The 17,081-nt window shown below is 38.3% G+C and overlaps 1 protein-coding gene across 2 annotated transcripts in view; it reads left to right on the forward strand.

The window, feature by feature from the left end:
- The window catches only part of RASSF6 (Ras association domain family member 6), a 62,592-nt gene that overhangs the window by 23,436 nt on the left and 22,075 nt on the right, over positions 1-17,081 (forward strand). For both annotated transcript variants that reach the window (XM_066280362.1, XM_066280363.1), the window contains exons 3-4: positions 10,052-10,130; positions 14,558-14,694. In XM_066280362.1, the coding sequence (XP_066136459.1) occupies positions 10,052-10,130; positions 14,558-14,694 (216 nt within the window). The remainder of the gene's footprint in view (positions 1-10,051; positions 10,131-14,557; positions 14,695-17,081) is intronic.

Here is a 17,081-nt window from a genome sequence, read left to right on the forward strand (position 1 = left end):
TACAGCTCCCAGAATCCTCCTGGGCATACCCAGGAAGGAAGCTCGCCTGCTATAAGGAGGTGACTTAGCACCAACCACACAGCTTCCTGACCTTTTCAGCCATTGGCTTTGAGGAACACACTGTAACACCCTCTAGGCTGAACCTGTGTGTATAAGCTAGCTTGCTTACTGAATAAAGTGGATCTGCGTCACTGAACCTGGTCCCCGTTGTCGGGTCTTTGCACCTCCGTCATCCTCACACCTGGCAGGACTTGTCCACAAAAAATTAGCATATTTCTTTATTTACTCTTCTTTTTTCTTCCATTGCTTCCACCAGAGAGTAAGTCCTATCTCTGCAGGTGCCTCGATTGGTTGTATATATCGCAGTCCCCCTAACATCTATTATGTTGTGTGTTCCGTAGTAATTCCTCAATAAATTTTGAGTGGTTATGAATGAGTGTGGGGATAATCTACCTAAAAAAAACTAAATCAAGAAGTTGTATTTGGATTTGACATGTGTTACCCTTAAATACTGATTCATATCTAAAAGCAAGGTGATTATCTACATTAGGGCTTCTCTCTACGTTTGTGTACATGCAAATTTCCTTAGGATCTTCATTAAAATACAGACTCTATTTCTAACAAGATGTCTCCCAGGAATTCTGACACTATTTGGGTAGGAATCACTCTTAAATCATATGATAAGCAGGACAATGGCCTCTCAAAGATGTTTACATCCTGATCCTCCAACAATGAATATTTTACATGACATGGCAAAAGGGAATTAAGATTGCCAATGAAATGAAGGTTGCTAATCAACTGAGATTAAAATAAGGAAATTATCCGGATGGGACCAGTGTAATAATAAGGGTCCTTAAATGTAGATAGGGGAGCTATCTGAGAAGAGTCAATGTCAGAGTTTTTCCTGGTGAAAATGACTCAGTGGCCATGGCTAGCTTTGAAGGTGGAAAAGGGAGCTGGAGCCAAGGAATTGGGCAGGCCCTGGAAACTGAGCCACTGAGTGTGTAGTCATTTCTAACAGCAATAATAGGAAACTAGAACAAACCTTCTGCCAGGAATGTCTGAAGGAACAGTGTTCTCCCGCCCTTCAGAAATATAGGGGGAGGAGCAGAAGTGTTAGTGGGCCGGTTACATGTAACTACCCTAGTTTAAACTGGAATGACCATCCATTTCAACCTGCAATCTGCCAGTAGAAAAAAATAATATTACATTGATTCTCAGTACTCTAAGATCTAAAAGAATAGATTTCCAAGTGCGATTCCCTAGCCTAGCAGCATCAGAATCATCCAGGAACATGTTAGAAATGAAAATGATCAGAACCTATCCCAGACTTAATCAAAAACTTTGAGGTGCCACTCACAGCCTGTGTTTCAACAGGCCCTCAGGTAATTCTGATGCTAGCTCCCGTGTTAGAACCACTGACCTAACATAAGTGTGTTCACCATGTGTTTTATGTTACCCACATGTACAGGGACACACATTTTTTTTTTGTAGCTTTCACAAGTTATTGAAATGTTTACCTATTCTCTCCAAAATAATCAGCAACTATAAGAAACAGATTCTGTTGCATCAAAGCGGAGGGAGTTTCAAGTCCTTACTGTGGATTAGAATAGAAATATAGAAAAAATGGTACTGATGTGTATATGGTGTTAGGGTTGTGAACCAGAGACCATAATTCTCTGTGTTTCACGCCAGACAAGGAGATTATCAAACACAGGCTTCCCTCATCCTTCTTCCCTGTTTGCAGGCTTCTTGGCCTGCTCCTAGAAAGTCAGCCGCAGGTGATAACAGAAACCAAGGTCTGATATGGAAGCAGCTCACTGAAGCCACCAACAAGGATAATAGAGTTTTTTTTAAATCTCTTTCTTAAAAATCTTTAGAAGCCAGACTATATAGAGAGAAAGGGAATCGATAAGTGTCTTCCCTCATCTGAGGTTGCTGGAAACATGCTAGTGTGTTAAAATATCAAATACTGAAATTTACCCTGATAAAGAGATTCTCTTAGGAAATCAGCTATCAGATCTAAAGCACATTCCTGTGTTCTTCAGAAAACTAGCACTTTAATAAATGATAGAATACTCCTTTGCCTCTCCCTTTTCATCCCCCCTTCCATGTCTTATCAACAGCTAATGACATTGTTCTGGGTAGCTAAAGCTTCTCTCTTAAACAGTGGAGTTTTCATATTTGGGTGTTTTCTTTCTTTTGTGCCTACTGACTAGCCATCACTTCAAGTTTCTTCTTAAATACTGTAAAATTATTCCTTAATCTTTCATCTTGTTGCTTGAGTCTGGTTCTAGAGGACCTGAGAAAAGCTGACACTTCTGTCCACAGTGGCTACTGGGCCACATTTTACAGGGGTGACCTTGAGAAGGTGAATGGCCACAAGAAGATGAAAGCTACAAAAATCGCCAAAAGCAGCCAGAGGGTGGTTGTGTGGTGGCGGCAAAATATCTCTGGTCATGTTACCTTATTGATTCGTTTCCTAATGAATTTCATGAAACTCCCAGATCCTTCTCTTCTCTCTCTCTCTCTCTCTCTCTCTCTCTCTCTCTCTCTCTCTCTCTGTTTTCCCTTCTAATTTTAAAATTATTAGTTGTCAATACTGAAGAGGAAGTTAGAGTCTTAAATAGAACTGCTTGGAAAAACAAAGCAAACAAATGACAGGCGCCCTCACCTCAACCAGCGGCGGTAATTAATGGTACCTTCGCAAAGTTGCTAAAAATGTTAGAACTTTTCCCTTCAGAGGAAGTCAGGAAGATTTAGGCACATTTGGAGCTCCCTGATCATTGAGAGTCTGCGTTTTTACCTCAGTCAAGATAGTCTTCCACTTTCCAACGTCTCAGTTTTCAAACTGTGGCACCCAACCCCTTCATTTGCAATGGAAATGTGAGTAACCTACTTTGCTAGCTGGGGAAGGGCTCCAAGCTAAGGTTGAAAGGTGTTCCTTCCTCATCATCTGAGCCAGGAGACGAGGCCAAAGGCAAAAATGACCTGGGGTTGTGGCTGCTTCTGGAAGAGGGGCTGCAGAAGTCTGCGCTCTTAATTTCAGGATTCGAGTTGACAGTAATGGAGGATAAAGTGGGTTAAGAGAATTCTGCTCCTGCCTGCAGACATCAGGAATATGGAATGATGGTTTGACTTGGCAGGTATCAATGATAAGCCTATATTTATTCTGTTACCCTATTTCCTGGTTCCACGCTCCCCAATCATAGAGGCATTTATGCTATGTTTTTATGGAAGTAAAATTATAAAAACATTATTAATGTATTATGCTCTTACAGAAAGTTTGAAAGGTATACAGAACTACAACACATAAAATAAAAAATCAAAACCTTAATTCCCAGCAAATGATCAATTTCTTACTTTTACATGTTCAATTCATATTTTATAAAAATATACAATAAATTTAAATGAGGTGTTGTGTGTTTTTTTTTTTTTTTTTGAACCTGACATGAACTTGTTAATCTCATTACTAAAATTTAACATTATGAACAAAATCATCAGGGGAGACCTTTTTAAGAGTAAAGCAACTGTATAAGAGAGCAAGTTAGCATTTTTATTCTGCCTCAGTTTTTTGTAGCTTTGAAAAGACTCAAATGTTTTAGGTTCTTTCTCTTAAATAAGGCAACACACGCAGTAGACTTTTGTGCTAGTGCTGCTGTCACAATGCAATCCAGTGGCTGCCGGGATTGGAGCGTGATCATTTTTCAGCAGGACTCCAGGAGACAAGGGAGCAGACCCAGGAAGCCTAGTCCTGGCCAAATATGCCTTTGGTAGCTACTCTGCATTGTAGTTTCCACCAAAGTTTATTTTGTGTCATGTGGCTGTCTCTGAAATTTGTGTTAGAATACAGCATCCAACACTATTTCCTGTTTGCCTTCAGTGAATCCAAACTGTCAGAATCACTTAGTAAAGAATGGGGCAGGGCTTTTTGGTTTCCAAGAAAGTAATCTGACATCCACCTAATCATGCCATAAGTCATTAGGAAAACAAGAGAGAGAATTCTTATTACAACTAATATTTGACATTCATTCTATCTATGCAGAGCACAACTCATTTCCGCACATCATGCTGTCCAATGTTCATACATATTACAGTTTTATAAAATAAAATTTGTTTGTCCTGGGCAGCTAAATAGCATGATGAGAGTGAGAAACTCATTTCTTGCTAAGTCTATTATTCATGACAAACATCAGACTGTGGGTAATTCCCATCTGCCGAGCAGCTGTAATTCAGGCCACAGAGTGCAAAGTGCATCTAAGCATTTTACACTGAACGCTGGGTCCGCTATTACTCATGAAAACTGCGCTGGGAGCCTTAAAGGAACAGGAGCCTTGGGTGCTCCTCTGCGCCTCCCTCTATACCTGTCACCTCCATGTTAAGTCTCTCCCTGGCTAGCACTCTTCCAGGAGCTGTGATGACTCATTCTGGGTGTCCATCAGCATCTACCGGTGTTCTTTCTCTGCACTGCCAGTGCACAGTGCTGGTCTCTGTCCTGGGGAAGCTTAGGATTCTGTGTTCATTTAGTCAGATGTCCAGCTTACATGGTAACTTGCCATTCCTTAGTTTTGTAAAAACACTATCCAGATTATATACTGTGTCATGTTTTCTAAAAAACATTCATATCTTAGAAAATCAATTTCTTATGTATCACATGTAACGTGTACAGGCTGTTTGAACCTTTCATGTACTTCTGGGGTATCCCAGTGGCTTCTGTATCGTGAGAAGATTAGATATAAACTCCCTTTTTTTATCAGCCATGTTACAGCTTTGTTAGGGCAAATAAACAGTTGCTAAGCAGTCTGGTTTTGCCTGGGTGAATTCTTTGGGGGCTGGGGTGGAAGGGTGCTCTCTCATCTTTTTGGGAGGTTCAATATAACATTTGAGTGTACCCTAAAAGTCTATAACAGTTACCATTGACAAGTCACAGTGTATATTATATCAGTGTCCTCTTTCCTGACTAGGGACTGCCTAGATAACAGTTTGGTGATTACCTTTGGATTTTCTAAACTACATAATCTCTATACTTATTTTAGATCCCTTTCATACTTTAGACCAGTGGTAGTCAATCTGGTTACTACTGCCCACTAGTGGGTGTTCCCAGCTTTCATGGTGGGCAGTAGCAGAGCAACCAAAGTATAAATAAAAAGGTAGATTTAATTAGAGTAAGTTGTTTTATAAAGATTTATTCTGCCAAATAGCGAAAATCTAACATAAAGTACTTGGTAAGTAATTATTATTATATGCTTTAACTTGCTGTACTTCTGCTTTATAAATTTTATAAAGTAAAGTTACTTCCCTACTTTATAAATCACCATTACTGTGGAACCAGTGGGCGGTTAGAAAATTTTACTACTAACAGAGATACAAAAGTGGGCGGTAGGTATAAAAAGGTTGACTACCCCTGATTTAGATCCATCCATACACGTGGGACATCTGATCACCTTTGTGTGAAACAAAGCCTTGCTCTACCCCAATACTGTTGTGAGGGTCCCACTCATCTTGTTGCATCTTGTCCTATCTTGAAATATGTTTCCATAAGTTCCTTAGTGGCCCTTAGCATCATCATGACTTTTTCTCACCAAGAACCTTCTGTAGCCGCCCATTGACGGTGGGGTTAATTCTAAGCTTCTTAAAATGGTTCACAAAGTTCCTGTCTGCTTCTTCAGCTCATTGTTCACCACTTCCCATTTTACATGTTATACTCTTAGAATCCCGACCTTGAACTTTCTCCACAACTATAGTAAAAGCTACACGTCCTTGCTAGTATTTAGTTTGCCTGGTAAGCCCTCACACTCTTCTGGTTTAATTCTTACCCTCCAAAGTTTGCTGTAGCTCTATTCCTCTAAGTTCTAGGCCTCTAACCCACCCTCAGACTATGACTGAGGCCTCTTGATTGTGCTCACACAGTGTATGTATGAATGAATGACTGTTAGCACAGGTCTTCTGATCAGAGGACATAATTTGTATCAGTCAGTGATCAGTTTGATGATAACACTTCAACTTCTTGTGCCCCTAATATCTACAAGTCAAGTTAGAATGTTACAGGCTACATTTTATTTCATGTTGTATTAGACCCATTTTTTCATCGGCTGTATAAACGAATCATCTTCAAAGTTCCTCTGGTCAGGTGCATACAATTAAAATGTGATGATCTTTTAATATTTGGATTGCACTCACCACTGCTAGCGTTGTTCACCTAACTTCTGAATTCTCTTTGCTAATTCCTCACTTTATTGCACCCTTAACTTACCTAATTTTATCTCAACATTATTTTACTGAACTCTTCTTCCACATGCCAACATCCTTCAAAGTGCCTTAACAGTCAGAAAGATCCTGCCTGTGGTGAAAGAAATATGGAAGACTTCTGTGGTATTCAGTTACCCTGTGTTACACATGGTTACAGGTTGGCCGACTTTCTCTGTACAGGGCCAGATGATACAGAATTTAGGCTTTGCGGGCCATCTGGTTTCTGTCACAACAACTCAACTCTGCAGCAATATCAGGAAAGCAGCCATAGACAATAAGCCAACAAATTAGTGAGGCTGTATTCCAATAAAATTTTATTTACAATAAAAACAGATGGCCCGAGACCACAGTTTTGCCAATTCCTTGGTCATTTGGAAGCTTGTTTCTGTGGAGGAAGCTATAATCAGGTTTTGTTCAGACAGAAACATTTTACAAATAGTTTGTTCCCAGAGAATAATCTTTCTAATTACACATAATCCTGAGGTAAATACTTTGAAGGATACTTGTACTATACCTTATTGTGCAGTTTTATCAGAAACAGAAGCTGAGGAGATAAGATTATGTAAAAGTTCATTTGCTCTAATAACAACTCTCCCAGCTCAGCATATCAGGAGTTGCATCCCAAGTGAACCAGAAATTTCTGTATGATGCCCTGGTACTTAATAATGAGAGCTATAAAAATGTTTATGAACTTTATTGGTATTATAATTTTTAGAAAATATCCCACAGCAGTGATTCCAAGGAAACAAAATCAGTGTGCTCAGTGATATTTAGAACAGAAATATGTATTAGCACTAAAATCCTAAGGTAATCCAGTTAGGAAGTGGAGCGATAGCATGCAGGAATTCTGTAGATATTTTTTATGTGGTGATTGTGTGAAGTGTATTGATCATCGGAAACATGCGCATGAAGAATGACAAGGGAAAAAAGTGAAATAGAAAAAGAATGTTTACATAATCTTACACATGTGAAAAATAATATACATGAATCTTGTCATTCAATATTCAGTATTTATTTATTTATTTTTAAATTTTCCCATTGATTTAAGAGAGAGAGAGAAGGGAGAGAAAAAAAGGCATCAACTTGTTGTCCATTTAGTTGTTCCACTTAGTTGTGTACTCATGATTACTTCTCCTATGTGCCCTGACTGGGGATCAAACCCAGTATCTCGGTGTTCCAGGACTATGCTTTATCCACTAACTCACTGAGGCCATGTTCAGTATTTATTGAATAGCAACCTACTCTGAGCAAGTCTCTGTTCTAAGCACTGCAAAGACAGCAATGAATAAAACATCAAAATTTCTGCCATCATGGAGCCAAGATTCTTATGGAAGAGAGACAGATTGAGGATCAAAGGGATTTTAGTGATTGATATATTTGGAAATTTAGTATCATGAGATTTCTCCCTTATAAAACATTATATTAAAGAAAAAAGACTTTTCCACTTTCTTTGGTATATTTTGTTTTCTTAGCAATAAGATTTTCTCTGAATACTTCATTTAACCAGCATTTGCTGAGTTCTTACTATGTGCTGGGTTCTTTTCCAGCCACATGAAACATGGTGTGACCAGAACATACAAACATGCCCATTCTCAGGGACCTATAGCCTAGAGAGGGAGACAGACTGCAAGACAATATTATATACATAAGATTATATATGCTTATGTATATTATATTATATTATAATATTTTTTAGAATATATAATTATGTATATTACAAGAATATAATATAAGTAAAATATATACAAGGTTAAATGGTGACTAAGGGGCAAAAGCAAGGAGGAAATCAGAGTTTGAATGTTTGAGAAAGCTGAGTTCTAGAATGAATGATCAAGAAGGACTCCTTGAGAAGATGACTTTTTGAGTCAATATTTATATATATATATATATATATATATATATATATATATATATTTTTTTTTTTTTTGTATTTTTCTGGAGCTGGAAATGGGGAGAGACAGTCAGACAGACTCCCGCATGCGCCCGACCGAGATCCACCCGGCACGCCCACCAGGGGGCAACGCTCTGCCCACCACGGGGCGATGCTCTGCCCCTCTGGGGGTCGCTCTGTTGCGGCCAGAGCCACTCCAGTGCCTGGGGCAGAGGCCAAGGAGCCATCCCCAACGCCCGGGGCATCTTTGCTCCAATGGAGCCTCGGCTGCGGGAGGGGAAGAGAGAGACAGAGAGGAAGGAGAGGGGAGGGGTGGAGAAGCAGACAGGCGCTTCTCCTGTGTGCCCTGGCCAGGAATCGAACCCGGGACTTCTGCACGCCAGGCCGACGCTCTACCACTGAGCCAACCGGCCAGGGCCTGAGTCAATATTTTTAAAAAGAGGGAATGTGCTAACATTGCAATGGTGCTGGCTGGGGGAAGATCATTCTGTTCAATGGATGGGCAAGGGCGAGGGCCCTGAGGTGACTGTTCCTACAGTGCTCAAGGTACTTCAAGGAGGCCAGTGCTTGGGGTGTAGTGAGTGGAGGACAGAAAAGTAGGAAATGAGATCAAAGATGTGACTGCAGACCAGATCCCATCTGGCTTTTGAAGGAAGGATATTGGGATTTATTTTATAATGGGAAGTTCTGAGCAAAAGAGAGATGTTGAAACCATAAATATTGGTGTTGGTGCTGCCTGTCACAACTCAGCCAAGTAAGTAGAGACAGGGATTTAATCTTTATGGGTGCTTTATTCAGATGGCTGACAATCTGAGGAGATAGGGTTATGAACCCTAAAAAGCCATCTCACTCTTCTCATCTCAGCCCACCTTTTTTATAAGGAGAAATAAAGATAGGTAAGGGGTTGTGGAAATCAAGGGGAAAATGATTAAATAAAAGTTGCATTCCAGAAATATGTTAGTAATTTTTTATCTGCCTGTTAGTCCGTGGGCAGGTGTTCAGTTCCTAGAGTACAAAGTCTCTGCTTGCAGGCCCCTGGGGCACAGAGGTGGATTGCTTGCAGTCCTCTGGGGCACAGCTAAGTTCCTGTGGGCCAGTTCAGGTATCCCAATTCCTGGAACGAAGCTTTTATTTGCATTAACCTTTAAGCCAGTTGGTTATAACTAGAGCTACTGTTATTTAGCTAAAATTTTAATTCTTGAGTTCCCCCATCAATAATGATCAAGTGTGCGTTAAAATAACGCCTGCTGTTGAGAGTAGACAACAGATACAAGAGGCTTTAGGAGACTGTTGCAATAATTCAGGTGAGAGACGATAGCTTGGACCAACAGAGTAGGTAAGATAGGCATTTTGAGCTGCAGCGGCACAAAGGAAGGATGGAGGTGTGGCAGGAAAGAGAATATTACACACACACACACACACACACACACACACACACACACCCGTCACAGCCCACCTGCACCTGCACAGAAGAGGAGGAGCAGATACTCCGGAGCAGTGACACTCCGGAACCGTTGCTCTATCCACCGTGGGAAGCACAATGTCAGGCAATTTCTAAGTGCTTCCCTTAGGTTGGTTAAGTGTAGCAAAACAGGAAAGGATATAAAACCAACTATCTATTTCATCGCTGCCTTCTGCTGTAGCACACTCTCTTCACTACTTTTATCTTCAGTTATTTTCCCTTCTTTGGAATTTATTTACAGATTATCACCTTTAATGTGTATTTCTGTCTTAAGAAGCCTTGAAGTTTCAATGACCTTCAAGTTTTATGTTAAAATAACAGAACAGTAAAGATTCCATTGCACCATTTCCTTTTATCTCATACCTTTATGAGCTGGAAAGAGCATTATTGCCTTTCACCATTAAAGAGCCTAAGTCTGATTGTAACTGAACGTACTTTTTTTTTTTTAGGGAACAACTTAATTCTTTATTGAAGACCTATAACACTTTTTATGCAAACCAGGAAAATCTGCACATTTCATATGGACAGGTAAGTCCATCAAAGAAATGAAATACAATTGATTCACGAAAAAAAATTCCATAGAGGTACCGAAGAGTCAGGATGAGTTAGAGTCCATAAAACAGCAGCACAAACGGTCTGTGAAAAACAGTTTAATCTTTAACTTGATCCTAATTTTTTCTGTATCACAAAAATCCCAATCCTGGGACATCTATGATTTCCTAAGCACTTTTGGGAGGATAGGAAAACATTTAAAAAATAATTCTAATGAGATATTTTCTTTCTACTTTTAAAAGAGTGTATGAATATATTTTGAACAGCCATTCTACTAGAAATCTATGCTAATACTTTCTTACAAATGCACCAGGATATGTACAGAAGGATGTTCACAGTAATATCATTTGTAAAGGAAAAATTTTGAAGGTATCTTAAGTCTCTACCCATGGAGAATTGCACAAATAAATCATAACATATCTATAAATTTGATTTGGTTGTTAAAATGAATGAGTATTAAAATGAATGTACCATGTCATAATAATACATTTTAAAATGCTAAAGAAACAATTCAGGAAAGTCCTGAAGCTAGAAAGCATTTTTAGGGATGCAGCTGGCAGACCTCTCTACACACTGACCTTGATCTCTTCCTCCCTCCTTCCTTCCTTCCTTCCTTCCTTCCTTCCTTCCTTCCTTCCTTCCTTCCTTCCTTCCTTCCTTCTTCCCTCCCTCCCTCCCTCCCTCCCTCCTTTCTTTCTTTCTTTCTTTCTTTCTTTCTTTCTTTCTTTCTTTCTTTCTCCTCACTCAATCTGGTATTCTGATGCTGCTTGCTTCCCATCTTTATATTAAATTCTTGGTCCCAGAGAACATTATAGTTTTCTAATATCTGTTTTAAATATTCAAATTTGATGGTAGAGCATTGACTTCAGGCCACCATGATTTGGCTAAAATCTGCAGTTGGCACAGAAAAATATTTACAAACCACTCTGATGTGTACTAGGGAGCTGAAATAATTTAATTCAAGTGAATATTTGAATTACCTTCCCAAATGTAATAAAATACAGAAGAATAACTAATCCTTTAAAAAGAAATAGACCAAAATTTAAATTATTTTAATATTGACCTATATCTTAGATCTCTAATATCTGTAATTATAAAAGTATAAAATTTAGGAAAAGACCTAAACTTTAAAGAAAAATGATTTATATTTTAATTCAATAGTTTCCACAAAATCCATGATAATAAGAAGTTTTCTTTAGGAACATGTTTGAATTTTGATGTTATGAACATGAACATACCAGTTGAGGCAGGCCCTTTCCAAATTGTAGATCAGGATATAATTTGCAATATAAAAGTCATTTAATTTTTTTTTTCTCTGAAGCTGGAAACAGGGAGAGACAGTCAGACAGACTCCCGCATGCGCCCGACTGGGATCCACCAGGCACGCCCACCAGGGGGTGACGCTCTGCCCACCAGGGGGCGATGCTCTGCCCCTCCGGGGCGTCGCTCTGTCGCGACCAGAGCCACTCCAGTGCCTGGGGCAGAGGCCACAGAGCCATCCCCAGCGCCCGGGGCATCTTTGCTCCAATGGAGCCTTGGCTACAGGAGGGGAAGAGAGAGACAGAGAGGAAGGAGAGGGGGAGGGGTGGAGAAGCAGATGGGCGCTTCTCCTGTGTGCCCTGGCCAGGAATCGAACCCGGGACTTCTGCACGCCAGGCCGACGCTCTACCACTGAGCCAACCGGCCAGGGCCTTATTTAATTTTTAAATAAGATCATGTATCATATAATTTTTAAAAATTATATGAAGTAAATATACAGTGAGAATATCAGATTTCCATCTTTACCTATACTGGTCAACAAAATTAGAATCCAGTATTTTCTAAATCATCTGACTTACAATGATGGACACTGTGAAAAGGGGCAGTTAATGGAGGATAACATGTAGCTTTCTTAATCTCCAGTCAATTAATTAAACAAATATATTATATATTGTCTACCAGGTGCCTGACACTGTTCCATAAGCTGGGGATACAGTGATGAAAAAAACTAGATAGAATGTGTTGCCTTCATGCTGTTTATATTCTAGTGGGCAGACAAGAAACCGAAGTAAGATGTAAAGTCTGTCCGATGGTGACAATGGCTGTGGAGAATATCAAAGTGGGGGGAGAAGCAGGCTCTGGAATCTAAGTGGCGTGGGGAGGAGGAGCATTTGACTAAAGACTCTGAAAGGGAACAAACTTTGCAGAACTCTGTGGGACACACATTTCAGCAAAAAGAACAGTCCGAATAAAAGTTCTGAGTCTGGCGAGTGTAATTTAGGTACAGCAGGAAGCCAGTACCGCAGGAACCCTGTAAGAATGGGAATTAGTAGACAATGAAGTTAGAGAAATAACTGAGAAAGGAAAGGCCCAAGAAGGTGTAGGGTCTTGTAGATCATTGTGAAGACTTTAAATTCTACTTGGAATGCGATGGCAAGCCACTAGTGAGTTATGAGTAGAACAGTTTCATTATCTATAAGATCATTTTAAAAGGATCTCTCAGGCTACTGAGAATATATGGAAGAGCAAGACAAGAATGAGGTAGATCAGAAAGAAACTTTAAATAATCTAGGTCATCAATGACAATGGCATGGAAAAGAACCATGCTACTGGATGTGGTGAATGTGGCCATTTTAGGGATACATTTTTCAGGTGGAGTTAATAGGATTTGCATTGAATGTTGAGTATGAATGAAAGATAGACAGTGACTGTAAACCTCTTAGCCTGAGCAACTAGAAGGATGGAAGTGCTATTTACCAAGCTGGGAAAGACCGAGAGAGGAAAATTTATATGGAAGAACTATCAAGAGTTAGTTAGGAACAAATTAATTTTGATGTCAAATGACAACTGAAGTTCAGGGCAGAGGTTTGGGCTGGAGATACAAAGTTGGCAGCTATTTGTTGAGAGATGGCATATAAGGGGCCTTGAAATCATCAAGGATATTTGTGTTGATGGAGAAGAGAGAAGTCTAATAATTGGGACAGAAAATTATGTAAGTGTAAATAAGCCTTCAGGGTGAATTATTTAATTAATCTGCAAAAGAGATGTTTTCTGTAATTAGAAAATATTCTGATATTCTTTCCATGATAGTTGGAGTATTTCTTCTTAAAAGCAAGATTTATATAACCTCAGAAGAGCAGTTAGTCTTTGAATGTTTAAAGTAAGGGATTAACTGAATTACAATTAAGCAAAGAAAGGATGCTATACATCAATAATTGAAATGTGGTATCTGCATCATGTACTACCATTTCAAAGAAAAAAAATTGTTTGGTTGTTAAAAACAACTGATTGGTAACCTGACCTCTCAGCAATCTGAAATATGACCTCAAAAGTGCGGAAAGGGGCAAAACTGTTTCAGGAGTGACTCCGAAGTAAGTTTACCAGCCAAAGGAATAATAAGGAATAATATTCATTGATCATTTATTACATATCAGGTCCTATGACTTAAGGACTACTGTGATGTTCATTCTTCCAGAGAAGCAGCCCAGGTTTAAAGGTTTCATCAACTTGTTCAAAGTCACACAGCTAAGAAGCAGCAGACTCAGTGTTCAAACACAGGTCTGTCTGATTCCAGAGTCTGGAGTGTTCACTACACTTTCAAATAAGAATTGAGTCATTTATGTTTTCTAATAATTTATTTTTCATAATAACAGTAGTTATTGGGATGGTTGGAATATGACTCTTAGTTTCTATATTTTCCAAATTGCCTATAATACTAACACATTACTTTAATAACACAAAGACGTATATATACAAGAGAAAAATAGATTAATAAGTTCTATGGGAATGCGCTTTGGTATTAATACATATTTACATCCACTAAGTAAGTAAATATTTAATAGATCTTTGCATGGAGTTTCCGTCTTCTGTTATAATATTTCCAACTTAAAATAAATTATTCAAATGCTATTGGTTTTTTTCAAAATGACATTTCTGTCTTATGTTTTTACACTGTTTTCATTTACATTATTTTACATATTTTGCATAATAACTTTGTGAGTTAATATTTTCCTATTCAGAAATGAGAAAAGAACCATTAAATCTCTCAACAGTTTTTCTGATTTCCAGATTAGTACAGTTTTTAATTCTAGTTAAATGTTAAGTCAAACAGAATTAGAGAATTAAAATTCCACTGAATTGAATAATCATAGAGTTCAGAAAGCATTTTAACACACCATGCCTTCTGATGGGTATGTCATTACTATTATGACTTACTTTGCTGGTTATAGCTATTTTCAAATATAAAAGAATGTTTTAAAAATAGAATTATTTTGTAGACAAAATTAAAAAGCCAAACAAGCCCACTTGAAAATTTATGTTTTAATTTATTAAGATGTCTTATTTAATTTCTACATCTTCAGTTAAAATATTTACCTTCTACAAATTACAAAAACAATATTTGAGATGATTGGTTTCTTCCCTAGACTGAAGATGGAAAACTAATTGTTGAAGGAATGTTGGACATTTTCTGGGGAGTAAAACGGCCTATACAGCTGAAAATACAAGATGAGAAACAAATCTCTTCTTTTACTGTGAAGTCACCAGATGTTTTTTCCAAAGTGTAAGCTATCATTCATGTTTTTAACTCTTTAGATAATCTTTACATTTACCTTTATTTATGCACTCTTAAAGATGGGAGCTCCACTAAATGCTTGGATACAATCTCGTTTAATCCCTCAGCAACTTTATGAAGTAGGTTCAGAAACCAGAGCTCTGAGAGGTTAGGTAATTATGCAAGATCTTCAATCACTATGTAGCAGAACTGGACTGAACCTCTGGTGTACAGGCTTGAGAGCCTGTGCTCTTGACCTTTCTGTTATATTGCTTCTCTCCTGGAAAACTGAATTTCTTCATTAAAAAATAAAATGTAAAGGCAAGATTTCATTAGCTCTAGTCTGATCTCTCTCTCTCTCTCTCTCTCTCTCTCTCACACACACACACACACACACACACACACATACACAAGAGATGATAAAATTTACATTTCTCTTCTAACAAAACTCTTTCTGCTTTCTGGAAAGGAGTCTTAATTATACTCCCCCAGTTGTTCTGATTCTGTTCAAGGTACAGCGAAGTATGTCTGAAGCTAAATAAATGCACAAAACATTTCTCTGTGTGGGCTTATGCAACTGTACTTTGACTAAATTGGGCTGATTTTCTCAATATCTTTTACAATCTTTAGAAAAACTCATAGTCTCAGAAGAAATCATATGTATACATTTTTTTGCATTTTTTTTCCATTTTCTTCCTCCCTCTCTTCCTCTCTTCTTTTTAAATTATTTTTTAATTAAAGTATAATTGGTATACAATGTATTAGTCTCAAATGTACAACATAGTGATTTGACATTTATATATCCTACTGTGTGAACATTACACTAAGTCTAGTAACAATCTGTCACTGTGCAAGCTTATAATACTGTTATTGACTGTATTCTCCTTCACCCTTTTCACCTATTCCTCCATCCCCCTCCCTGCCCGGCAACCATCAGTTTTTTCTTTGTTTCCATGAGTCTGTTTTTGTTTTGTTTGTTCATTTCTTTTGATTTTTTTTGAAATTCTATTTCTGACTAGTCTTCCAAACAAGCTGAGGATTGCCAGTGGGCAAAGGATCCAGGACTTAGGAAGGGTAGAAGACGAGACCACAGGTTTAGGCAGCCTAATGAAGCCCTGTATCTTTCACCTTCAGGGATGACGGATGGGGCTGTTGATTCTGAGTGAGTAGCAGCATCACTGAAACGGAGAAATTTCCCATGAGTCCTACTTTTAGAAAACCGTACAAGATATGAATTTGGCAAAATTAGCTATCATTCTTCATATTACCTAAGAACTCACTGCAAAGTTCTCTGAGCAGTCAGTTCCTCTTGACGCATTTTAATGATTTGATTCATAAAAACTTGATAAGTACAGAACATTATGGGAAGATGTCAAGGGAATGCAGTAAGATATTGTGTTATCACATTAAGTCATCATTGTTTTGAATATCCCAAGATATTTTTTAATGTCTCAATTTAAAATATAAGAAACTTGTTCCTAGAAGTTCTGAATTTTGGGATAAGTGTCAAGAGCCCAAGTAGACAAGGTAATAATGATGCCTCTCCATATACTGTGGCAGATTATAAATTAATATCCTCATAATGTATTCCCACGGGCTCCATTTCCATTTTTCATCGTTTATCAGAACATTGCTGTGAATCTAACAGGAATTATCTCCTTTGGTTTAAGATTGAAAAAGAATTCCCTAGAAAACTGTGCTTGATTTTTACCATAGTAATGAGACCTGTGGGAGAATGTCTGAGGGCACACTCGCTGTGTATCAGATCTTTCTGGTGGATAAGAATTATCAGAAAAAGATTCCACCCCTCTCTTTCACCCACACAAGAGCAAGATTAGATTCAGCTGTGATTAATTAGCCAAGAATCTTTCTTGGGAATCAACTGAACACTCATCAGAAAGGTACAGCATAATTAGGAGTGTCTATTCTCTGGCCTCTAGTTTCCTAGTTGGGTTCATAGCTATCTAAGGTACTAGTCTTTTTTCAGTCCAATCCCAGACACCCTCATTCATTTAAATACTGAGCCTCAAATGAAATTGTGAAAAGAAATGGACTATTCTCAGTCTGTAAAATTTCTCTCATTTTCCCTTCCCCATACTGGGTTTCTATGAACAGGACTTACATCTCTACTGTCACAGGATCACAGATTTGATATCTCCAGTAGGTAATGTGGAGTAAAGAAAGTGGAAGTTGTGTAATCAGCTGCAGGAAGAGCTGCCATCTTGTCTTTCAGTTCACCCTTTGAGAGAATCATCAGTTTGTCATGCTTGTTTGTTTCAATTATGTTTGCAATGAGTCACACTGAGTCAGCGTCATGGGAGTGGTGGAAGCATAAAATAAATCCGTTTGATTGCTTGTAATCTTTTATGGAATAAATTCCATGAATAGTACTTTGA

The sequence above is a fragment of the Saccopteryx bilineata genome, chromosome 5, assembly GCF_036850765.1.
Source record: "Saccopteryx bilineata isolate mSacBil1 chromosome 5, mSacBil1_pri_phased_curated, whole genome shotgun sequence".
Taxonomy (NCBI): domain Eukaryota; kingdom Metazoa; phylum Chordata; class Mammalia; order Chiroptera; family Emballonuridae; genus Saccopteryx; species Saccopteryx bilineata.